Consider the following 26633-nt stretch of genomic DNA (forward strand, 5'->3'; position numbering starts at 1 on the left):
AGCTTAGCTTTGCATAACCTATGTTAAAAGAGAGCAATTTCAGAGGCTACAGAGCGGTTCCTTTTCCCTTAGATTTTCTGTAGGGCTCTGTAGAAGTGATACACAGGTTAATTTATTTTAGCAAATTCCAATAGTATCATCTTAGATTATAATGAAGCTTTATTTTCATGAGGGCTTTAAGATGGCTGAAGTGTGACCTGCTGTGAAAAAATAAGGATCTGATTTCTGCTTAGGCATCATGGTCCAGCCTTCCTTTAGTTGGCACTGGTCACAGTGTGGTCATTTGGTCTGCAGGACCAGTGCAGGAGTTGGGATTGAAGCTTGTCTGGCTGATTAGAATATGGCCAGAGCAGGAAAGATCATGTCTTTCAGCTGCTGTCACCTTTAGATTAGCTGAGGGAAACACAAAATAGCATTCTGAGAAAGAAAAGCAGTTAATTTAATAAATTCCACCTCACAATGACACTACTTCATAAAAATACAGCTATTTTCTATGCATGTGAGGAAATGATACACCCTTGTTAGAAACATAGAACTGGTTTTGAAAGAGATGGGTTTTGTTATTACCTCTTACTTCTTATTATGTCAGTTCTAGTAGACATAACTGCAGTAGAGAAAATTACAAATTTTAAAAATAATTATTTTTGGCATTTTTGGGCTTCAGTGTCAACATATAAAGAAGAAGTGGAGTAGGACATAGGTATGTAAATATTAGTATTGAGTCATTTGGACTTCCCTGTGATTTCACAACAGTAGTAAGAAACTAGGGGTTTTTTTCAGGCAAGCAAGCAGAGGTTGGCAGTATAAAAATTTATAGAACAGCCTAGCTTAATCTCTAGTGAGTGTTACACAACTTTTTGATTACCAATATTTACTATTTTGGCCTTTTTTTTCTCCTTTTAAAATTGTACTGTCACCCTAAGTTACTCTCTTTATGTGACTAAAATCAAGCACTGTGGTTAAAGTACTTCTTATAATGAAAATTATATTCAGTAGAATGCAACTGATTTTTTCTGTTTATGGAATTTTTTAATGTCCTTCTTCCTACCTCCTGTTCATTCCTGTATCACATGTACTTAAATATGGCTTCTTGGACACATTTAAGGTCATGTGTGGGATCTTCTTTTTTTAATTATGAAAGAGAATATTTAAAAGAAACTCAAAACTTGTAGAAGTTTAACTTTAATCTTGAGTATAAGGTCCAAAGAGCTTTCACAGTTTCAACTGTTTGAAAATTGTAATGTTCAAACCTTTGGCATAAAAGATGGCCCTTATTAACATGAGCTTATAGGAGTAGAAAACACACACTTTTCTTTTAACCTTTGTATTTCCTTTTCATGTTAAGTACTTGTTGCTACCTGCAAAATAATTGGACTTTTGGGTACATTTTGCCTAAATTAGTATTGTCCTTAGATGTGCAGAATATATTAAAATGCACAGTTATTTGGGATTTCTCCTGACTTTTAAATTCAGAATGATTGAAACATTACTACAAGAAACTTAATTTTTTAATGTTAACTTGTAGCTTTACTGACTGTGGGTGACGTTATTAGACACAGCTGTTCACTTATTTTTTGTGTTCTTCCCAGAAACATCCTATCTATCCTGTTGTATGGAAACACCAGAAACTCCAGGTTTCTGGGGTTGCTGTGAATCAGTAGGAACCTTGTGGTGTTAATTAGATGTTATTAACAACAGCTGGCTTTGCTATTTGTACTCCTGTCTTTTTCTGGATAGACTAAATAAGCAAGACCACTTCAGTATTTTGAATTTGGAAGCATCATTTTCTGGTATTTGAAGATGTGGCATTTAAGGAATGACTTGGAAAATACTTTAAGGAATAAATTTAAGGGATGACATGGAAAATACATTTAAATTTTAATGGCATTCTTTAATAGTTCATGTTGTAATTCATATGTAGTTCATATGTAATTTTTTATGGGAAAATGCAGAGTGTGATAAACATGGCTGAGCTGTTGTTAATTTGCCTGGTTGTTTTTAAGTGGTGGTTTGAGGGAACTGTATCTTAGTGCAAAATCTTTCTCTTAGCTCTCATAGATCTGGTACAACCTTTTGGAGATCTATGTTGATATCTAGAGGTGGCAGGATTTATCTAGCTAGCACAGGCAGCAGTAGCAGTGGTGAGATGGAGGCACAGGCGGGCAGTTGGTGCCTTGAAGTTTATAGAAAACTCAAAGGGGCTATTCCTTTTTATGAAGTGAAGACCAACAAGCTATTCCAGAGTTAGGAGAGCAAATACTGGATTATGTATGGTGAGACCACATGTAAAATCTGCCCTGATTAAAACCAGTGACACTTGGAAACCTGGGCTTCTGCTGTGTAGTAAAGCTTTGGAAAAGAGAAACTACATGCTCAGGGACTCTGCATCTGTATCACCGTGCTGATGAGTACAAATGATCACATCCTTCTGCTAGTTTATTGTGTAGTTTGGGTAAAGATTGAACTTCTTGCTTTAGAGGCTGTTAAATGGAGTAATTCTGTGTGTTTTGGGAGTAGGTAATTAATGGATATTTCAATACAAGTAATGATCAAAGTTTTTTTAGCTAGTCAAGTATACTTGCCAGTGTGTTTCCAAACATGCCTATATCCAAAATTGCAAGTTTGTTGGACCACTTGGGCAGATTGATGAGATAATTTTTGTGCATTTGGTAGAAATAAGTCCTCCTAAAGACTATTCATTAGAGTTTTCACTGGTCATTTACAGTGTAATCCATACTGATAAGGGCTCAACTTTTTTTGCCAGGCAAAAAATGTTGACGGGTACATGGTCTATTCACTCGCCTTTTCTCTTTGCCACATAGGCTTTCTTTTATACAGCTTTCAGAGTTTAAGGGAAAGATGAAACTTTGTGACAGGGTGCCTCTGTCACCTTAGTATGTATAAGCAAGACTCTAAAAATAGTTACAGAAAATATTTTAAATACTATTAATATGTAACATTAAAAATGTTGAGGACATGTTTGTGTTTCCTAAATATGGACCTTTGGACTTGCTAGCTGTATTATCTCCAAGAACACAGTTTTTGTAAGAAAAGTAAGCTAATTGGTACTGCATGTCTTGAAAGTTTCTTTATTTCAAGGTCTTCCACCATAATGTTTTCTTCCCTTGTCTCTTGAACTATTGCAGAGAAAGTTTTTAAAGATAAAAATTAAAAAGTGGATTTGTCATCACTGTGCTGACCATAAATAAGGTGTTGCTGTAGTTTCTTAGGAAGCATTGTTTAAGCTAAGTTTACTGACAAACTGTACACTTTCCCTTTTAGAAGCCTGTAGCAATCAAATTGTGTTTGGTGTCTTCATGGTTTAGGATTAGAAAGCTTGTAAGCAGTACAATATCAGGTAATACCTCTGTAAGTGTGGAATTGCACACAAAACCCCCTCATAACTTGTACACAAATATAGGATGAAGCACAAGGTACTTACACTGTGTTATATGCATACCAGCTTTAACAGAGTTGAAATGAATCTGCTCATTGCCAGTTCTTGGATGCAGAATATTTTCATTGTGTGGGAACAGACAAAAGCAAGATAGCTGTGCCATGAAAAGGGCACCAGTTTAGACTGGTAGAGCTTTTCCTGCAAAGGAGCTGATGCTGGACTTGAGAGTGTTTGTGTCTATTACACTGTGTGTAATGATCAGCTGCAGTCACATCTCCTGTGGTAGCTGCAGTGTAAATATTAGGGCAGGTATTACCGACTGTATTTTAGAGTACAGTCTAAATGGGTAAGACAGGCATGCAAAACAAGAAAACTACATTATATAAGTGATTGTAGATTGACAGCAATGGTGCTAGCAAATTCCCAAATATGAGCTAGGGATGAGCTGAACAAAGGAAATGGAGGAAGAGGCAGATAACTTGAGATGAGGTTTCCTGAGAAGAGAGGGTGCAAGGAATTGAGATGAGGACTGTAACAGAAAGAAAACCTCTCAACAGCATAGGAAAGACCATCAGTGAGCTGTACAGAGATTCTTTTTGGTGTCCTGGAAACAAAAAGTCCTGGCCTTAGTTGCCTCTGGTCCTGTCACCTGGCTCCATCCCATGCTGTCTCCACTGGACAAAATAACTGGCAGTGTGGTGATTAATACTGATCACCCTTCTGATTTACTGAATCCCCTTAGGTTGGTACAAAAGGGTCAGTTGTTATTTTCAGGGTGTTTTCCAGCAGAGGTGTATGTGGAGATGAAATGCTATAGAAAAGACAGGAAAAAGTAACTGAGGTAGACAGAAAAGGAACGAACACTCTGTTCAGTAATCATGTTTTATGAATCAGTTGTCATATAAAAATCTTACCTGTACTGTTTGCTATTGGAAAACCTTCTCTTAGAGAGTCCAGTGGCATTTTCTCCTTTAATGAATATGTGAAAGTCATTATAAAATATACCAAAGTAAGTAATTATAAAAAATTAACAGTACCAGTTACATTAATGAAACCTTAAAGTTTACATTTCAGACTTTGTAGCTTTGCTACGTAGCAAACATTGTCATTTTCATCCAAACATCCACATACTTTCAAAATATTGGTGTTTATTGGTTTTATTTCCATGGTTCCATTTTTTTAAGGTCCTCAGTAATTGCTTCTGTAATTTATGTTAGTCTAGTATGTCACATGGTGTTATGCTAGAATTTAGCTCTTGCCAGGAATATTTCAGCACAAAGTTCAAATGTAGCTTTTATTCTGAAACTGCTTTTGAAAATCAATAAGTATTGGAGAAAGGGGTTTTTTCTTGTTTGGTTGGATTTTTTAATGCCAGTGTTTATTCTTTATTATAAGTTGCTTAAGACTAGCATGCATGAACCTATCTTGACTCCTTTGTGTTCTGATAGGATACTACATCTCACCCGTTTATTGCAACCTGTTAACTTTCTACCTAATTATGTATTCCAGAAAGTTTTTTAACCTTGATCTTGGAGCTCAAGACATCAAAGCTCCACCAGTTTTCTTGTCATCTTACTGCAGACATTAATTATCATGTATTTATTCTGTGTTTAATTATTTGGTAGTTTCTCTAATTAATGGTTTAAAAGGTTTTTTCATTTTCAAACATTCTATCAAGTTATCTCATCTTGAGCGTAAACTAAGTTTACTAAAGTGTAAACTTTTTTTTTCCATGTAGCCAATAATTTTTTGTGTAAATATTTATTAACTGTAACTTCTAATCATAGAACTTGTTTAAGACAAAACAGCTCAGGAATCTGGAAATATCCCATGTCTCTTACACACAAGAGAGCACCTGAAAAATAACTGCATTTCTTCACACAATAAAACTGTATTTTGTTATAGTACTATAACAACTACTTACTACTTATACTAGTGAAAGCCAATCTCTTCTGTGGACAGTGGTAGTTCAGTTTAGCTGGTTTAGGCTTTTTGTGTATCATTCCTTGGACTTCTCTGAGCAGTTGAAATGTGCTATAGGGAATGAGAAGATGCTGTAACTACTTTACACAATTTTGAATATTAACAATGGTAAGAAGCAATTTCCCTTATTTCAAAAAAAGCTGGTAAAATATATATTCACTGCAGAAGTGCTAATAAGCTGGAGTAGAGAAATATAACAAAGGAAATCAGTACTTATATATGTTGCTGCTTTGAGTTTTCACCTAGAGAGTCAATTTAGAAGGGGCTTAGTGAGCCAGTTATCTGTTGGATTTGGTTTTCAGCTTGCATTCCTCTGTACTTGAAGTCTAGTTTAAGATGTTGAGTCATGTATAAATACTACATTTAAAATACGAATCTAGTTCTTAGAATTGAGGGAATTAGAATAGATTTTGTTTTCTTTCCACTCCTTTCTAAGTAAGTGCCAGCAAGCTTTATGGGTTTGCTATTTAAATGGGATTTGTGCCAAGTCATATTACATTTCATGTTTTTAAACAAGTGGTGCTGGTTTGCTAGAGACTGCAGAGTTTTTACCCACAAAGGGCTGTACTTTCAGCATCTGCAGATGGCTGGATTTTGTGTCCTTTTTGGGCAGACTTCTAATACTCTGAAACAGCAAGTTGGCTGAATGAACTATCTAACTAAACTTACCTGTCCTCTTCTGGAAAATTGTTGTACTGGAGTGGTATCCATTTTGCTTGCTGGAACTGCTTTAGAATTAAGTTCCATGTCCCGTGGATTGGTCAGAACCATAACTTTTAATTATTCTGTTTAACAGAACCTGCCTAAATCTGAATTCTTCTTTATTCTGCCCTTTGTTTCAGGTTTTCTGTGACTTTTAATGGACAGTAAGATTTGGCTGATTACTTAACTGGAACATGGAATAAGTAACTACAAAGATGTATCTGTAGGCAGGGTTTCAAAGAGCATTTCTCTTTGTGGTGCTGTCGGTGTAAACAGTGCCAGCCCCTGACTTGTGTTTGACTGTTCATGTGGTGAACCTGATCAGGAAGCTGGTCCAGGTTAAAAAAAATAGCTGAGCAAGGAAAACAATGAGTAGTTATGAGTGACCTGCTGATGTTTGGAAGTGATGGATAACTGAAAAAATATTTCTGTAAAGGAAAACCTGAGACAGCTGGAATTCAGGCGGCTATGGGATTTTGTTATTATTTTGTATTTTATTTCTCAGTAGAAATAAATGGTATTTTACGTACATATAGGTAGAGATGTATTAGCTGGAGGAGGAACATAAGTCAATTTATCCCATTGCAATTCTCCGTTGCCTCCTGCAAAGAGCTGCTTGAACTGCAGGAGAGAAAAAGAGGGATGGGAAGATGAAATGAACCTTGAGATTGTGAGCTTCATTTTGAGGGTTGCTGGTTTAGGAGATGGTGGCTGACTTATGAATAGGGACTCTTCATAAAGGAGACAACTTGTCTGCTTTAGCCAATACTGCCTCAGAATCAACAACTCTCATGCAGGTCTGCAGGGTTTTCAGAGCTTCAGAATTCCATTTGTTTTAGTTTCTTGCTTGCAAGGCCTTTTTGAAGTTTAATAATAGAAAATTACCAGCAGAGCTACTGTTTGGACCTTATAAGCTAATGATCTCTGCCAAGTGGTATTACTTCATTATCCATTAAATAGCATGGCTGGCATATGCTGTCACAGAGTGTGATCAGTTTCAGTAGTGATTTGTGAGAGAATCATATAAATATGAAGAATTAATGTAGAATACTGTACACATGCTGGCCCCCCTAGCTTCAAATGTATATGTTTTCCACTGTGGAAGGAGACTTCCTTTTGGAGACTTCAGTCCCAAGTAAAGACAAGACCCTGTTGTGTAATTTATAGATAGCATTTTCAAAGAGTGCTGTGGGTTTTGCTTTGATGATGTCATGGTTAGTAATGGTAGTAAAGTTTTGGCATCTTCAGCAGTTTCTAGAATTAATTCTTTATGAGAGAAAATGGGCATTCAATATAGCCATCAGATGCTAACAAAATGGATGGGCAAGGGCAAGCTTGTTCATGCTAGCTATAAATCAGTTTATTTTCCATATGCAAAAGGATTTGGAGTTTTAGTGTGGATTCAAAAATGTGATTATAATTGGGTTTTACTTAAATCTGCCATGCACATCCTAATAATCAGAATTTTAATGAGTTGGTGTAGCCCAAAGCACAGACAGACATCTACTCAATCAAGTTACCATGATGTAGCAAATCAGCTACATTAACTAAATGTTTTTATGCTCTTCCTCACTGTGAATACAAAGAAAATAAATTTAAATTAAACTTGCTTTTTGGCAGATGCATTTCAGTGGTGACAAAAGATATCCTAAGACTGTGGATTTTGTTTCAGTGACCAACCTGCATAGTTTTGATTTAGAGATTTGACTAGCTGTTGTTAATCTTTCCCTTTTATGTAGTGATATGGGGCCACAGGGTAGGTAAGTTTAAATGATTATTAGAGTGTCTCCTTAAAGTGGGAAGAAAAAAATGTATGAGAAGCACATGAGGAGATATGTAAACAGAACTAAGAAAATTGTGAGCCTTTCAGAAGTGATGGGAAGAGTTCTGTGTGGAAAATGGAAAAGTGGTCATTAAAGAAGGCAAGCTATTTTTTAATAGCTTTAATGAGATCTTGGGAGGATTCGGTTGTAAGTTTTCCAAGAAATAAAAACCATATATAAAAGCTTGATGTTCAGGTAAGGCCAGATTCCCTGTATCCAAGTGCTAAGAACTTGCTGATGGTGGAAGCAATGGATAGAGGAAGAAGGGCATGTATGGAGAATACGTACTAAAACGATATACAAACTGTGTTTGTTTATTTATTTATTTTAATAAAACACAGTGGCATGGTCTCACCTTTGATAACTTCTTGCTGAATCTGCTTAAGATTTCGGTAACAAAGACCTCATAGGCTTTCCAGAGTAGTTTCTATTAATGTATTAGAAAATTGTGTGTAAAACATGTCAAAAACATGAAAGCAGAACTTAACCCTTCCTGAAATGTTTGAACAAACAATATTTCAAGGATTAAAATATGGCAAAATATAAACTCAATGCCATTTACTTAATGACAAGATTTGGCACTTCACTGGCTTTTGAAGACTTGGCAAGAGTAGCAGGCCTCAAGTTGTACAAGGCATTTGTGGTTAAATATTGGAGAACTGACTCACTATTTAAACAATTTCAAGTCAGGCTTCCTTTTCAAGAATTAAGCTAGATTCTCTCTTCTTCCTTGGCCCCATTACTTAATTATTGTAGCCTTCCACTGTATTTTCCCATCTCCTTGCCTTACTCCTTGATCCTGTATCCAAAAAGCATTTCCATAGCACAGCTCTTAAAACTTCAGTCCCATTTCTGCGGGTTTATTGTTGTGTAAAAATGATGCTTTCAGTATATGCTATTTCTTAGAGGATGTTTTAAAAGAGATTCAGATTTTCCAAGAATAAAATAATTTATAATGCTTGCCTGTTTAACCTAATGTCATGGTTTGGAGTTTGGTGTTCTGGTATTTCTTTTAAAAGGATGCAGTTAATTTGACAGACATTCACAGGAAACAGTATGGTGGTGTGGATCTGGAGAAATTGTTTTACTAGGAAATGGGAAAATATTTGCATGTGTGTAAGTTGTTTTAAAAATGATACCAAGTAAAACATAAGTCTTGTTTCTCTGGAAGTTTGTTGTAAGAGGATCATTTTTTGGAGTGTGATTAAAGAGTAGAACAAGCAACGATGTCCCACATCCTCAGAGGGACAAATGGGGATGGTGAAGCAAACAGCGTTTGTGCTCCTGTTCAAGATTCATGTTCATTAAAGACCTAGAGTTTTCAAAATGCACTGAGGTTGTTCATGATCATTAAAAACCTAGAGTTTTCAAAATGCACTGAGGTGAAAATTTGAAACTCCTTTTTAAGGCTATGTGTGTCTGTGTGCACTTGTTGAATAGAGCACTTGTACCAACCTAGTACCTGAATGAAATGTGTGATTACCCTTTATATTGCATTGGGACAGGCCTAAGTATGGGGGTACCACATCTCAGGATTAGGGAAAGCAGTTCTTAGAATGTGATGCTAGAGCAAAGTGGAGAGGTGTAGGATTGGTGTTATGTAAATTGGTCTTAAGCGCCATGAAGTATTTAGGGTTGGCACAACATTGCTGCCTGCTGCAGTTCTCTCTCTGCTCATCTGAGCTCAGCTACTTGACCTGGTCTTTAATCTTCACTTCTGTGGTAATTGTGGTGAATATAAAAGCTTTTCTGTCAGAATGAGCATGTGGTTTTTTAAAGGAATTACTGTTGACCAGTGTTCCTGCAAACGTTTAACTATCTCACCTAAATTTGAGCATTTTGCTGAAATGATCACTTTTAAAGAGAACTGTAAAGAATTAATTTAATAGTAGCATACCATTTCAAATTTTTGCATAATGACTCTTCAAGATCAGTTGCTAGTTCTGTATTTAAACAAACAACAAGGCTCCAGTGTTTCATTTTATTCAATTTTAGTTTTATTAAATGATATTGGCTATTTTTATATGGCTCTAATAAATATGAAATAAAAAGTTGTTCATTTTGAATCCAAATATATGGAAACATACACAGCAAAATAGGTCAAGTTGTGAGGTGATCTGAGTGTTGAAAAGCAGGAGTAAGAAAAAAAAAGTCTCCTGTGAGTTTGAGGAGCAGGCAGTTGGCAGCAGCAGAAGGTGCTGCAAAGGAATGCTGCTGAGAGGGCGAGTTCTGCTGCTGAGAGGGCGAGATCCTGCATCAGCCTCCTCAGGGCGTGTTCAAAGAGGCTCTGAGGGCACTGCACTGAAATGGCAAGCTGGTCTGCTCAAGCTGGTGTGTGGTTGCAATAATTTTGTTTTCATTGGAGCCAGAAAGCTTTTACAGTTTAGCTTGGGTTATGTCAGTTTTGTTGTTTTGTTTTTGTTTTTTTGTTTTTTTTTTTTTTTTTTTTGGAAAGGGCTAAAGAGAGAAAAGGGGTGTACATTTATTGCTGTGTTTTGATCATAAGTCTGACAACATGCTCATTTAATGAAAATATTGAGTGAAAACTCCACCTGTTAGCATAAGCAAAGTTATAAACTAGATTTTGCTGCTTCACCTCAACCCTTAGTACTTTGTTTTTCCTAATTGCAGCCAGCGGCACCAAACTATTTCTCAGCATGTTTAGTTTCTTCTTGGATCTCCTTCATTGTAGTTTTTAACTCTGCTATGGTTTGTTAGTACTGCTTTTTTCATCCTTCTAAGGTACTGAGGCACCTTCAATATTAATTTTCTTAGTAATTGTTGCCAGGTGGATGAAGGGCAAGGACTATGTCTGACCCTGGTTCAGTTTGCTTTACTTTTAAACCTCCTTCTCCCCAAAACGCATTTGCTTCTTGGGTGTGAATTGTTGTTACATTGCTGCAATGTTTGTTAGACTGTGCAAGGCAAGAGCCTTCCAGAACACCTGAAAGAAGATGAGTAGATTTGAATGATGGTGGGCAGGCAAGGAGAACATTTTGTGCTTATTTTGCTGTATTTCTCATGGAGTTTCTCCCTGCTCTTCTGAACATTCATATGCCATTAAACCCCTGTGTTTCCATGGGCCAGCATTCCAGCTTTGGCACCTCTTTTGTCTGTTGTGACTCCAAACATTCAAGTCAATCTTTGCTGATGTACAGATGTTACTTTTTTTCTTTTTGGTAATTATAAAGCCAAGAAGTTCTTATTTTGACCATTGGGGAAATAAAGCTCTTGGATTTTAAGGCCACACTCAATAATTACTAGCATTATTTTGGTGCTTCATCTTTTATGTACATGTGAGGTCTGCTACGTGGGAGTCCCGTGTACCAGAAACATTTTGTTTCCAATTGAAAAACTTGGCTTCGTGGCAGTGAAGATGTGCTAGCCAAAATAAACAGAAGGTCAAAGTATAGGTTATTTTAAGTCTGAGTAGGACACCAGGTTTCTTAAATCATCTAGAATTTGCCAGCATGGATTACATCACAACTCTAAAGACCTAGGGTATATCACATTTGGTACAGAGGTTATCCATTTAGTTGGTTGCATTAGCCAGTTGTGAAATGGGCAGTTTTCAGCTACCAGCAAAATTCAAAAGACTGACTGCACTATCATTCAGCATCCTTCATCTATATTCTGAAACGAATAGCATGTCAATAAAACAGTAATTGTCTTGCTAAATAACATCTTTCTTATATGTGAAATTGGTTTATCTTATTTGTCTGCTGTCTTACACTTTTATGCAAAGTTTCTTTTGTGTGGAAAGCTGAAAGGCGCTTTGCTGTAGTGACTACTCTGCTTCATGAGGAGAGCATGTAATGAGTTACTTAGAAATTTTCTATCAATAACCTGAAATATTCAGATTTATACTCTCAGTTTCAATTTAATCTCTGAGACAACACTTTCCAGGTGAAATTGTCACCTGCTGTAGAAAAACCATTGACATCAACAATTGCTCAGAACTGGAGATGAGAAAATGAGTTAGAATGTATCTGTAGGGATTTGGCTGTGATTTCTTCAAGTATTTGCAATTTGAATGTGAGATTGCAGGATGGGCAGGTGTGCTGATGCTTGCTGTAATACTAAATTTGGGATACTTTTCTGAATCCCTCTAGAAACGTCAACATCCAAATTCTTGAGGGCCAGGAATTTTGAACTTTGGGAGGAAGTTATCCAAGTTAGTTTTGCCTCTTTCAGTGTGTTCAATTGTCTAGCACATTATTTGTGATATTTACTCCTATTGTCTAGTTTAGATGTAGTTTAGACAGCCAATGTTTGGACTCTAAATGGAATGACATATGACATGACTAAATGGAAAGACATAGCAGAGGGCCTAGCACTGTGGCAAGCTAGTGCTTTGGAAGGTCGCTTTTTCATTTGAAAAGACTGTGCAAAAGATGGGTTAATAGACAAGGCACCCTTGCTTCTCCCTGCCTCTTCTGAGGTGTGCTGTGGTTTGGGGTTTTTTCTCTGCCTGATTTTTAGGAGGTTTGTGAGAGGAATTTATGCGTACAGAAAATATCTCCTGAAGGTAATGTTCGATTCTGCAACCAGAGAACTCAGGACTAAGTTGAAATCAGCTTTTAGATCAGCTTTGCAACCATGAGCTGACTTGAATGGAGTGACTTTGAGCAAATGAGGAGTAGGATAGCAGCATGTCCGTGTGGCCTTTCTTGTGCGAGGGGAATACATGCCTTGTTCTCATCATTGCCAGCCTGGAGAGACTGCAGAATTGCAAGTGTTAGAATATCTGCAAGCTTTTGACTGTGTTGTTCTTTTTAAAGTATCTACTCTTGTTTACACTGATGCCTTGTCTTCCTCGACTTGTGAGAGATTAGCATAACTTGTTGGCCTTGCTTAATCTGTGAGGGAAAGAGCCACGTTTTACTTCACAAAGCCAAGTAATAAATCTTAGTGAAGTTACAGCAGTTCCTTCCTTTCACTCCCATTAACAAGGTTGAGATGAGTGTTGGTCCTGGTTTCTCTTGCCTGGGATTTTTACCTGGCAATGCAGTAATGAATGTGTTAGGGATAAGCAGAAGATACCCTCCATGCCTTTCCCCCTCCTTGCAGAACTGCACCCAGCCATCACTCATGCTTTGTGAGTGGGAAATTACAGCTACTAAATTTGACATTGTAGACATAACTTAGGGTTGTGACTGTGGAAATGTCTACTTCTTGTATATTTAAGTTTGGGTAAATATTTTGCAATCTGGGAAAATTTTAAAAAGTCCCGAACTGAATAAACAGCCAACTTGGAAGCAACTGTTTGGAGAATTTTGTTATTGCTTTACATTTAAAAGAAGTTAGGTGCTGCAAGTTTGTGTGCTTTATTTAATCAATTACAAAACTCTGTTTAGATTGTTTAAGAATCATTCTTAGGTAACTGAAATAGGCTACTCTGCTTTAGGTAGCCAAACCATGTAAAAGGTTTAAAACTGTGCTAGAAAAATACCAAGGTAAAGACCAGTGCAAACATACCTGCATTAGGATAGCTTGCCTATGAACATTTTATTTTAATTATTTTTCTAATGACTACCTCCTAAGATTTCACTGGAGTGAGTGGGTCAGGTTTTCTGCCCCCTCTTTCCATTTGCTTCTTCTGAAAATTTTAGTAGGGGATTTGGTAAACTTCAATCCCAGTAGTTAGTAAAGTGGCTAATTTTTCTGAAAACTGGGTGGATGTGACTAAGGCTGTGATTCTGTCCCCAGCTGGCTCTGGCACGTGCTGTACACTCTGCTAGCTGGTTTGGTATGCTAAGCCAGCAGAAATCTAACCTGACTGAAACCACAGTTTAATAATACCAGCTAGATTGGGTAGGGTCATCCCATAACCAAAACTTGACCTTGCAGAGGGATAGGTACACAACTATATGCAAAAATACATCTCTGTCAAGCAGTTCAATAACTTTACCTTTTGGTACCTTTGTGAAATCTAGGGTTTAGTTTCAAGTTAAGTATAAGTTGTTAATGATTTCCTTTTTTTAATGTCTTATTGCAGAGCACTCACAAATTTGAGTTGATCATCCATATATGTTAATCAGAATGGCTTTATTGGGTCGCACTTGAAGTATCAGTTTGTCCAGTGTCTTATTTCTGACAGTATATAGTAAATTCTGAGAGCCAATAGTAAATCTATAGGGAAGGGAGTAGTAAGAAGGAACATTTTATGATTGTTCCTTAAGACCCTTCTAAGCATCTGTACCTTAGAGACTTTTTGAGCAAGATATGACATCCGTGAGTTTAAAAGTTCTTTGTGGAGCTTGCATCTATCCTATTTACTTTCTGAATCTTTAACATTTTGGAACTCATTCCCACAAGACATTGCAGATCTGCTTAGCTACAGTGCAAGAAAGAACTTTTATGTGTTTGAACCCCCCCTTAATAATGTCAACTGCTGTTCCCTAATAGTTACATTTGGAAAATAGTTGTGCTTTATTTATCTTCTGTTTGTCACCTATAATTCTGTACTCATGCTCTGTGTGCTCCTTTTTTCAGGCTGAGTTGTCTAAGTAGCATATTTCTGCTTTTACTCTGTGTTTTTTGACAGGGGAGCCCTGATGGCATACATTACTACTATGGATTCACACAGTAGAATTGTATTTTTGCTTTGGCACTTTTAAGTCTTTCCAAACAGTTATGTTTCATTTGCTTTATGATAGCTGTCCAGCTAGAGTTTCCATTGGACAGCATGATTATGTGACTGATCTTTCCTAACAGATAGAGCTCCTTTGCTAGGAGTGTTATTTTTGCATTTGCCAGTGTTGAATTTCTGGTAATCTCTTGCACAATCCCTTCACAAGTAAGAGAGTTCTGCAACTGATGGAATCATGCCTAGGACCTGGAAGGAAATTAGGACTACATTACATGTGATGTTATGCAAAAACGCAGAGAGCTTTGGTTTGCCAAGATGCTTTTAATCCAGGGGCAAGACTGGGGACAGCTGATGAATGCAAAGAATTGCAGTAAAAAATGTGTAAGCAAAGCTGCAGTGGTCTGAAAGAAGTTTGCATAGACATAATAATCAAGTATTATTGTGAGAAATTAGCCCTTTTATTGAGTTTAATAAGCAGCATCAAAGGAAACATCAAGTGCTTGTTTGGCAATTTTACAAACTGAGAAGAGAGACTGCCAGCTGTTAGCATGATGGAAGAAGCAGTTAGCTTTAAGTCTTAGATGTGAGTGGATAGCTAGTGTGAGAATAATCCAGGGGGTGGGGAAGTAAAAGCAAGCAATTTATGGTTAGTGTCATGGAGCAAGAATCATGAGGGAAGCAGAGAAAGGGTGATGTGTTAGCCATACAAGTCAGCATTTGTGTATGTTCAGTAGGATAAGCAGGAGGGAGTTAAATAGAGTGTGTTGTACATGTTCTTCTGTTTGTCTGCTGTGGTTTGGGTTGGGTTGGTATGCACTGAGGATAACGGGAGCTTCACATCTGTCATTTCCACACTGAACTGGCTGTGCAGTGAGTGGAGAATGAATGGACTCCCCAGTGTGACAGGCTGCATTGCAGAAAGGAGTGCCGGATTAATTTCTTCCATAGCATTGAAATGTCAGGGCAACTCTGAGCTCAGTCTTATCTAAAACATCGTGATGACCTTGCTTGACATAATACTTGCAGAATAATTATAAACAAAAGCATGTCTTTTTCTTAGTTTACTAACTGTCATCTCAAAAACAAGAGAAAAAATGTTATTTTTATTTACCCTTCTAGTTCTAGGTCCAATGATTAGTTCTGTGACAAGACAGCATGACACTTTGAGTATGACAGAAGCCCTGATGCTGCAGCAGAGGCTGGGAATATTAATGGCCAAATCTAGGTGAGTGATTTTTAATTCTGCCAGTTCCCTAGCTGTTTAATTTCTTCCTCCTAGCCTTTGTTCACATCTCTCCTTTGAAGCAGCATTTCAGTTCTTGGTTTTCTGAAATATTAATATTAGAGCATACTTGAGACAAAATAACAAGCTTGTATGATTATTGATTACATACCCTTTCTTTGTTGTTCCTGAGGTACAGAGGCTGTGCTTCAAAAATCTTGATATACACAATATACTACAGCTTTCTTCTTGCAACTCTAGTGATTTTTTTTTTTTCTCCAAAGTGCTTTGCATTTTAAGTTCTGGGTTGGTTTTTTTTTAAGTTTTTTTAAAGGACCAGCACCTGTATTCAACAGACTTGGTCAGTTGTTTCATGCTGAATGCATAGAAAGTCTGATACTAACAGCATGCAGCTATGTAGTTCTGTTTTCACTACAAAAAACATTTGAGGAGGTCTAAGTCTGGGCTTTATTAAGTGCATGCATATTTATTAAGGCTGCTTGAGGCATATGCCACTACATTGTATGGAGCAGAGTATTCCCTGTTAATCTGCCCTGAGGCTGTTGTCACCTGTTGCTCCTCATAGCAGGGGATTCCCAGGGTAAACAGCACCGTGGCAGCAGGCTGACAAGGACATCTGAACATTGCTGTAGTGAGGCACTGAGGGGTGCCAGGGAAGGAACCAGGATCTGGTGTTACTACCTGTATCTCCCTTTCTCAGCAGAAAAGAAAGAACAACTACTACTGCTCTTACTACCACTATAAAATTTTCAAAACTTCACAATGGAAAAAGAAAAAAAAAAGTTTGTGTGTAGCATAGCTTCTCTCTGCAGCAGTAGAAGCAAACGAGCAATGCCTGGTTTTATTTTGAGTTGGGGAAAAAAATCTTTGTCAATATAATGCATGTTTTCATGTTATGGACAGAAATGACATTAAAGAATCATGATTTTGAATAGGTGTCTGGTACTTTGCCTCTTTATCACTGGATTAATTGGAGCAGTATTGTTACCTCTGCAGGGGATTCTTGGTGGCTGATTTATACAGTCTCTAGAGTAGGAGTCTCTTTTGAGTGGCTTTTCTGATGAAAACAAAGTGGAAAAGTTAACTGCTCTTCATTGTATTCTTTGCATCTTACCCCTTTTCAGAGTAAGGAGCTACATGAATACTACTGCTGCATGCTAATACAAATGTCTATCTAGAAACCAAGTCATGATTTTCTTAAGATGATAACATAGGATTTTTTTCCCTCTAGTCAGGAAAACTTATCAGTCCATACTGTCTTCATTCTTCTCGATTTCTAGTGTTGTATCTCTTGTTGACTTAATATAGTTCTCTTCCAGGATTTTTCATTTGTGTAGTGGAAATTTTAATTCTTATCCAGTATAAAAATTATGTATATGGGTTAAGTTTTCTTTTGTCAGACTTTCTTGTATTTAAGAAATGTGAGACTTAACCCCTTTTTCATGGTGGTAGAGGATGAAACAGCAAGTTGCGAGACTTTGTTCTGTGAACATTTTATTAAACTGTTTTGTGAAAGTTTTGCCATACACACAGAAGTCTTTAAATGAAAATACCAAAAATACCGAGGTGGTTTTTTTGTTTCATTACTTTAGCCATGCTCTTCAGTGTTACCACCTTTTACTGTTTTAAAACGAATGTGTAACACAATTTAATCCAAATAGAACTTAACAGAAATAAGGAAAGAAACCCCAAGTTTTAAAATATTTGTGTTGAATGTGGGTTTTTTTCCTTCGCATGTCTTTGATATACACTGCCATATGGGAAATTCTGAATTGGAAGCACAGAGCCTCACTGCATAGCTGCCAGCAGAGGGCTGCCTGCAGGCCTGGAACCCCTCCTGGAACCCGGGGCTGCCAAAGCCTGGGCAGCCATATGGGCTTTGCTGGTGCTTGGTAACCTGCTACAGCCCAGGGCTTCTAGGGGTGTCTCTAGTGCTGTGCTCCTGAGCCAGGGAGTGCTCATTTAGGTGGAACTGGAACCTAGGGAGCTGCCTGGTTTAGGAAATTAAAATCTTGCACAGTAAGTGGTTGGGTTTTTGTTTTCCCCCAAGCTGCTGCCATGGGAATTAAGGTGACAAATCAAATGAGTCTGTTTGGTAGTAACCTCAAGGTGAGTTACTGGTAGGACTTTAACAGCTTTGTGTTGCCACTCCTTACTGTCAAATCCAAATTAACCATCATATCTGTAGTATCTACATTGACTTTTTTATTAAATGCGACTGGAAGATTCATCATGAAGACTTGTATGTCAGAGTAATTTGCATTGGCTTGTTTGTTGATGATACTTCGTTTTTTACTTCAACTAAATGATAATTTTGTTGGTTTTTTTTTCACTTTAGAGATCAGATGGTCTTCTGAAGAAGTCATGGGTAGCTGTTGTAGCTGTCCAGATAAAGAAACTGTCCCAGATAACCACCGAAACAAGTTTAAGGTATGCAGCTGGTGTGATGTGCTGTGAACTACTTTGCTGTTTTCTTACAGACCACGTCTGTGATTAAAAAAAAAGTAATGAAAATGGAGTGCAAATTTCTGAACACCTGAAACACTGCAGTTGCAGGTGCCTGTGGCTACAGGTTTCTCTTGTGCCTTTGAGAAACCCTCTCTTCTCAGCAGTGACAGGAATTCCCTAGACAGGGTAGGCTTGTTAGGACAGTTTGGATCTTCAGGAAAGAGAAGAAGCTTGTGATTTTCATCCGTCTCCATTTCAGTTGGTAGAGCCCAAGTAAGGAGTGTTGCCTATGGAAGGTTACATTAGGAAAGGAGTCTTTAGCATAAGGGAATCAGTAGCTTTTGGGGAAGTGTGATTATGAACCTGAATGTGGAATCATCAATAGAAAATTTTAGGACTGCTGATTTGACTTGAAGGTCGCTACTGATTATACATTTTGAAAACTTTTGTCCTTTATGTGGAGAAATGTTATTTCTAGGTGCCCTTTTGTCTCAAAAATCTCTGGAATTTATAAGCCTGTGAACACTCGTTCATGTGCTTGACATGTTGAGCATGAAGCAGCTGAAGTCAGTGACTGTAAGTCAACATGCCTTTGCATAGGTCACACAAGTCAGATTTGCTTCTGTGCTCCAAACTGTCTCTGTGAGTTGACAAAGGAATGTAATGCTTCCATAGTGAAAACTGATTCATGTGTTGCCTTAGGGCAACCATAAAATGAGCTTTAAAGCCATGGGAATTTCTGGAAATATTTAATATTATCAGTTAAGAAAGCTGAAGGATAAAATATATTTCTGTTTTCTTGCTCTTTATGCATCACTTTATGTAACTAGTTCCTATTTTTCTCCTTGTAGAATTTCTCTATTGTTTGTATAGCGGGGGGGTAGGGGAGGGAGAGATGAAGGAATGTAATCTGCAAAATGAGGAAAATGGGCATAAGCCTCACAGGCAGATGAAATGATTCCTAATTCTTTTCAATTAACTAGATTTCAAGTTGAAAATGTATTTTTTAAGGAGTCACATTAATTCCGTAGGGATTTTTTCAGTAACTTTTTTATTGATTAAGAAAGAATCCTACTAAAAGCAGCATTGTAAGGTAAAATAGAGGGGACATATATATTGTCCAAATTCTCTAAAGGATGCAGATGACCTCAAAACTGGCCTAAAAGCAGAAAGAGTAGGAGTTTAGCTTTATATACATTTTTTCACACAAGATAACTATAAGGTATTTGAATTATTTGTTGACTTTAAAAAGGCAACAAAATGTCTAAAACTGTTGGCTGATTCATCGCAGTGCGAGGCTATACATGTATGTGAGGGAAGCTTTATCTTGGAGCCACTTACCCTTTCTCATTCCTTTTCCCAACTGTAAGCAGAGTTATATGACAAAGCAAATATTTTTTTTCAGAAATGGGGCTCTGAAAGATTCCATTATCTGAGGTATGCCTTATCCACGTGGGAATACTAGAATATGTACATAAAGCCAGTTTAAAAAAATATTTAACTTACAAATCTCTTCTACTTTAAATTTCTCATCAGATTTTACAGTAATGTTAGGCAGCCTCATTTGTATTGTTTTTAAATGAGTATTATTTTAATTTTCTAAATTCTGGGTTAGGATAGCACAGAAACTAGTATATGAAGTTGTTTTTTTGTTTTTTTTAAACATTCACTTCAAGGATTGTAACTAATACGATAGCACAGATGAAGTCTACCAGCCAGGCATTAAGATTATTAAAAATGGTGTTGTTTCTCAAAAGAGTAATTACCTAATGCTTTTTAACTTCTTTTTTATAGGTTATTAATGTGGATGATGATGGTAATGAACTGGGTTCTGGCATAATGGAACTTACAGATACAGAACTAGTTTTGTACACCCGTAAAAGGGACTCTGTCAAATGGCACTACCTCTGTCTCCGTCGCTACGGCTATGACTCAAATCTTTTCTCTTTTGAAAGCGGTCGAAGGTGTCAAACTGGACAAGGTATGTGGAAATTTTGTATATAAAGCTTCTTGCAAGTTTATTTGATGTTGGAAGATATTTTCCAGTCCTTTGGCAAGAGTTATAAAGGCTATAGTTCTGTATGTGAATGTGGTTTATTGAACAAAAATTACCTTATGAGGAATGGTCTTCTGGTAAAATTAGGATTTGAGTTGCACGTGTTTTTTGGCATTTGTAGGTCTGGAGGACTTCAAGGTTCTATGTGAGTATTCTTTTGGTCAACTTAGGAGGTGGGTTTGACAGGGAAATTCTCCTGCCTCAGAGGTTGACTTGACCTCTGGGAGAGGCAGTAGAATCTGAAACTCTGAAGGAATGCCCTCAGAATTCAACAAATTCTCTATTTTTAAGGTTTTAAGAGCCTGGAGCACTGATATGAACAGGATGGCCCCAGCTTATTATTGTCTTCAGTAATGCACTGGTGTTTCATCCTCTTCCTAAAGCAAATACCACTTTCATTAATATCAGTGACATAATTCTCAAATTTTGATGGTTTTGTATGAGGTGTGTATACTTCAGCTATGCTCAGTTATTTTTTGAGTGGCTTTCGTCAGAAAAAGATGGTTACCTTTCCAGTAGCCAGAGCATGCCTGCCTTGGCCAAGGTTGGCTCCCTCTGAGAATATTTCTCTCTTCCCTGCAGCAGTCCCTGAGGGACTGAGCTGTTTCTGTTGAGCTCTCAGCCTTGTTTTGCATCTTCGTACTGTGAAATAGCTGTGTGTGCTTGGGATTCTTATGCATTCATATGTTGTGAAGTTAAGTTCCAATGTTCTTCTGGATTTTTGGCATTTACCAGTGTTCTTATCAATAATTTTAGACATTGAGAAATCACAGGTTTTGTTTTTTAATTTTACTGTTAAAAAGTCAGAAAGATTAAAGAATTGGATCACATATAAACCTAGTCAATATTCATTGTCCAAGCAAAGGTAAAGGAAGAAAAGTTTTTTTTTTTAATGGGAGTTTAAAAGGCACTCTCAGTTCATCTCCTAATGAGAAATGGAGATATTTTCAAACATTGAAATATACTCCATACTAAACTAAATTTTCATAATTCTTAGTAATAAACTTTGTTTTGAAGATAATAACTTTAATGTGTTTTGCAGTTGAATTTACTGTTTCTTCTGAACATTGAAAACAGATACTTAAAATACTTAATTGAAATACTAATTTGAAGGTTGTTCTCTACAGTCTATTAGCAAGTCTGCAAAATCTTACACCAAGTCTAATTGACTTCTCCACTTTCCTTCTAATTTTTTCCTTTTTTTTTATAAACAAGATTAAGCAGGCTGTGTAAGCTGCAACCCTTTCCTCCCTCTTTTGTTTCTTGCCTACCTTATGTAATACTAAAATCTTGTGAATATTGGGAAGAAAGAAATCTGGCAGAAAATGTTCTCTGCTGCCCTTTTGCAATGGAACATTGTTCCTGAGACCTACAGTGGGTTTTGTGGGCACAGTTGCGAAACTTCATCTTCACTTCATGGGATGACCAAGGTTTTCATTTGAGAATTCCCTGAATACTGCCCAGCAACTTCTTACATTAGTCAGTATTCTTGTTTCTGTTTTTCCTTTAATATCAAGTTATTTCTGTTGTTAAGCTGTGAGCAGCAATGATGGTGAAACATTGAGTTTGTGCTAGGTATTAAAAACCTTGCAGACATGTCTTTGGACCACATCTAACAGATAATTCAGGATTTAAAACCTGGAGAAGTTGGTATGTCACCATGTTGTGTGACAGTTCACATTGTATTTAATATGAATGTATTTAAAGGCAGCTGAATTTCTCAGAAACTTTTTAAAGTTTGTGAACCTAGAGTTTTAAAAAATTCTGGATTTTGTTCATTAAGATTCAAATATCCAGTGTGAATGTTCAGAAATATACAAAATATTACACATGATCTATTGTACATGGCTGGATTAGGGGTCAGGGACATAGAGTAGTAGAAGTTCTGTAGCTGCAGTGTTGCAAACATGAAGCTTATTCAGTGCAGCAGCTGCATATTAATAGCTGAGCATTGTTCCTCGTAGCCCATTTGGTGTATTCCCAGCTGGGGTTTTGTGAACTTCTGCCATGTGAAGCATTTCTGGTGGTTCTGATCTGTCACAGCTCTGCATCCCTAGATAAATATATGACGGTAGTGATTGCCAGCATATTCACATAACTGCACTTGCAGAAGTGGCTATATAGGTAGGTACTTTTCAGTAAAGAGTGTTTTAAGATTGTAATACTCACTTTAAAAAATGAGCACCTGCACCCACGTTTAACAAGCGTGTCAACTTTAACTTCATGCTTTCAATGGAAGAATAATCCAAAGCTGCGCCTTTGCTGGTGAGGGTAAGTTGGGACACTCCCTGCTGTTCAAAGGCAAAGTGGCACAATACACACGCAAAATACACGGTATTGCTGCTAACTTTGTGTTCTGTGTCTATCCTTTAGCCTAAAGCAATTAGTTTGTTACTGTCTGTTTCACACAGTTTGTCTTACTAGCTTTTCATTTTAGTCTTCTTAAAGAAACTGAATTTATATCCAGTGTTTAAATCCTTTTTCTGTTGTGCAGGTATCTTATTTTTGTGGTAGTTTAATAGAAATCTGATTTAGGAAATACAACTTTGTAGCACCTCTGTAGTTTCATTTAATGTATTTCAATGCATATTTATTTAACAGGTATCCTTTTTATTAGCTTTAAAAAAAACCCAAAAACCAACTTGGTTTTTTCTCCTCATTTAGCACTCAAAACTTATTTTTGCTCCTAACTGAATTGGTTTTCTGTTCTTATTTAACTTTTGGTGCATGGGAACCTTATTCTTCTATTAGATTACCACCTTAAAGGTTGTCACAGTAATTTTGTGTGTTTTGGTGCAATAAAAATTTTGTAACACTTTTGCTTCTTTAACAGGTTTTCATTATGAGGATTCCAGTTCTATTCCTTGCAAGTTATATATATTGTAAGGCCTGTTTCTGAGTTACAGGGTTTTGATTTTTCTTTTGGATGTATTTATAGGAATCTTTGCCTTTAAGTGCGCCCGGGCAGAAGAGTTATTTAACATGTTACAAGAGATAATGCAGAATAACAGCATAAATGTGGTAGAAGAACCAGTAGTAGAAAGGAATAATCATCAAACTGAGTTGGAAGTACCAAGAACCCCTCGAACACCTACCAGTAAGTATGGTCCTACTGTCAGATGACATACCTGAATGTAATTTAGTTAGCTGAAAATAGCATTTGATTTGAATTTAATCTTTAAGTAATTAAAAAGAAGGCTAATTTAAAGCTAAGAGGTAGTAATGCATTCTCTCAAGGTACTTGCTGAGGATTATCTTCAAGAAGTAAGTTTTGGGAACTTAATTGTTGCATAAGAACACTTATGAATACACCTATTGAATTGCTTTACGATATGTCAACATGCTTTCTCTGTAGCATTTCAGAGAAATGTTAATGCTGGGCAAGATTTCAAATTTTTGATTAGGGGAAAAAATACTGTTTAAATCACATGTGCAGTTGGTTTGGAATCTTTCTTCTGCTCTGAGTGGGATGAGTGAAGTATTTATCTAAAATTTTCTGGTATTTTTGAAATCTCAGGGAGATGGCTTGATATTTGAAACTAGGAATTCCAGTTTATTGATGATTTCAGAGAAATGGAAGCTTAGATAAAGGAGTCTCTGTTTGTCAGGGGGAGATGTTAGTTGTGGAAAGAGAAGTTGGAGGGAGTTTACTGGGTGTGTAATACACCTAGTTTTCAGTGGCTGCTTCATAAATGTGTTCTGGTAAATACTGGGATGCTGTTCTGTTTTCCATTTCCTTCCTCCAAGCAAAATTGAGCTTTGTGAATACTTAATATTGTTTTACATATTTTACTTTTTCTTTTGAAAATTAAACTTAAGATGTAAAGTATCTTATTCATATACAGTAAAATGTTCTATTTTAATATGGTTTTGGCTGTTTTCTAATTGAACCAGCTCCTGGATTCAATGCACAAAGTTTACCCAACGGCTATCCCAGATACCCATCTTTTGGAGATGCTTCATCACACCCTTCCAGCAGACACCCTTCTGTCGGCAGCGCACGCCTGCCCTCTGTCGGTGAAGAATCAACGCATCCTTTACTTGTAGCAGAGGAGCAAGTGGGTGTTCTTTTCCCTTTGTACAACTGAGCTTCTACATTCCTTCAGATTTTCCTAATGATTGTTCTGTTGGCTTTCACTTGCGTTTCAGTATCAGGTGTAAAGTATTCCTACAGTATTTTAACTGCCTCAGAAAAGTGTTTGCCTTGCCTCTTCAAAATGATACTTTGTAGAATGGCTTGCTGAGGAATTTATATTTTATATTAAAAAAAGATAGAGAAGGTATGCATTTGCATTATATATACTCTTTCCAAAAATTTCAGTAACTATTTTTAAACATGGGTAATTGTACATTATAATGAGAGATCCTGGTCAAAAAGCTTCTTTATATGTAAGTCTTCTATTTGCCAAATAGAAGTCATGGAATAATTTGCATTAGAAGGGACCTCCAGTCTCTATATCAAAGTTTTAAGTTAGAGAAAGCTGCACAGACCATTGTCCTGGCCATATTTTGAATACTATGGGCAAGGGGATTCCACAGAATCTGAGCCATGTGTTCCAGTGTTTCACCACTGCTGTTGTGAAATCATTTCTCTCTAATGTCTCTCTAATGTTATCAGATTTTTGCCTGTTACATCTAATGTTGGCCTTTTGCTAAACATCCCCAAAAAAGGTCTGGCTATGTTTTTGCTTTCTCTTTTAGGTAGTTGAAAATAGCTATTAGGTGGTTCCCTGCATTCTCTTAAAATGGAACTAAGATGGTGTCCTCAGCTTCTCCTTGTATGTCATGTGCTCCAGCTCTAGTCATGGCCCTCCAATGCACCAGCCTCAGATTGGTGCTGTCCGTCGTGTACTCTGGAGCTCAGGTTCAGTCTTGTGAGAGCTGAATTGATGGTAATAGTGACTTTCCTTAACTTACTGGCTGTGCTATTGCTAGCACAAACCAGTGTATGTTTGGTTTTGATTGCTCCAAGAGCAGACTGATGACTCATATTCAGCTTACCATCCACCTGGATCCCTGAAGTTTTGCTGCAAGGCTGTTTTCAATCAGTTGGTATCTGGCCTGTACTGTTGGTATTGTTTCATACCAAGCACTGGATCTTCTAATTGCTGTTGCTGAACTTCATAAGGTTTCTATGAGGTTGGTTCTCTAGGCTCTAGAGATCCCTCTCAGTGAAAACCCTGCCAGTCTGGAAAGACTGAAAACTGGCAACTGAAAACTTCTCTCATCATTCAGGTTGCTGATGAAAATGACAGTCAAATTTATAAATGTTATGTGGTTTAGGAAGACTTTCATGTGTGACAAGAAACAGTTTTGGAAACCAGAGAAGGTTGCCAGAGCAGAGGGCTGTGAACTGTCTTGTGGGAAAGGATTTGTGAGGAGCCCTCACAGAAGAGCTCAGGTGTTATCGTTGGAGTTACTGAATAGTCAGGGAGTTTAAAAAAACAGTGGCGGAGTCAGGTGATCTGGTAAATGACACTTCAGCTAGCGGAGCTTGACAGAGAGGTTGGCAAGCTACAAGACTGCTGCTGTAAAGTACTACTTTTGCTGTTTGGATATCCAGACAGAATTAAAATTTAGAGAAGGAATCCAGTCTTTTCTATTCAGCCTTGTATCGATCCACTGTGGAAATTGGAGGGATATAATCTAGGAGGGTATCTCTGCCTTTCTTAGTGACATACGGTGCCAACTCCTCCTTCTTTTTAGCTTTGAGTGCCACACTTCATATGGAATTGTATATTTTTCTACGAGTCCCTGTTCTTAGGAGGCTGTTGGCTCTTGAAGAAAAAATGGATAGTTCTTCCTGTAGACCTCGACCTCTCTTTTTGTTCCTGGAATAGTACACAAGGCAGGAGACCGAGGGTTTTCTTAGGTCTCTCTGTGGTTTTCTTTTTGTTTGGTTTTTTTTTCCTTGTATGGACAGTAGATTTCCTTGCAGTGTGGAAGTTATGAACATAAACTTAGCTAAAGTAATTGCTGGTCACTGGTAAGGGACAACAAAGTAGACCTCTCGGTGATCTGCCCAGGTATAGTTATGAGCTAGGCTGGAGCAGCCAAGGTGGCCTTGATTAGAGCCAAACTCTAGAACTAGAGCACAATTGAGATAAAACATCAAATAAAAATAATTATCAGTGTAAGATATAAATTCTGTTTTTTTCATTAGAGGAACATTAACATAAATAATAACAAAATTTCAGGGAAAAAACCTAAGACTGACTACAGTTCAGCAAAATGCAGGAGAGGTGACTTTTGCTCTTAAACACCTGCCAACACAAGTTTTGCTTTTCAGGTATTTAGATTAGAAGAGTTGGGAGTTAAGAAGCTAATAAATTTGGAGGGGGAGGGGAAGGCACAATAGTGTTTGAATTTCTTCTTTTTTCTTTGCCTTT

The 26633-nt window shown here is 37.2% G+C and overlaps 1 protein-coding gene across 2 annotated transcripts in view; it reads left to right on the forward strand.

Moving 5' to 3' along the window:
• The window catches only part of FRS2 (fibroblast growth factor receptor substrate 2), a 47747-nt gene that overhangs the window by 14936 nt on the left and 6178 nt on the right, over nt 1-26633 (forward strand). Inside the window, exons 2-6 of one of the 2 annotated variants that reach the window (XM_054274437.1) lie at nt 15617-15722; nt 18079-18170; nt 19983-20169; nt 23183-23341; nt 24139-24302. In XM_054274437.1, coding sequence (XP_054130412.1) covers nt 18105-18170; nt 19983-20169; nt 23183-23341; nt 24139-24302 — 576 coding nt within the window. In that variant the 5' untranslated portion in view covers nt 15617-15722; nt 18079-18104. Of the gene's footprint in view, nt 1-15616; nt 15723-18078; nt 18171-19982; nt 20170-22483; nt 22516-23182; nt 23342-24138; nt 24303-26633 lie in introns of those variants that run through there. The other variant, XM_054274446.1, reaches the window with a different exon arrangement.

The sequence above is a fragment of the Melozone crissalis genome, unplaced genomic scaffold, assembly GCF_028551555.1.
Source record: "Melozone crissalis strain CALT ecotype California unplaced genomic scaffold, PUWL_Pcris_2 ptg000004l_1, whole genome shotgun sequence".
NCBI lineage: Eukaryota > Metazoa > Chordata > Aves > Passeriformes > Passerellidae > Melozone > Melozone crissalis.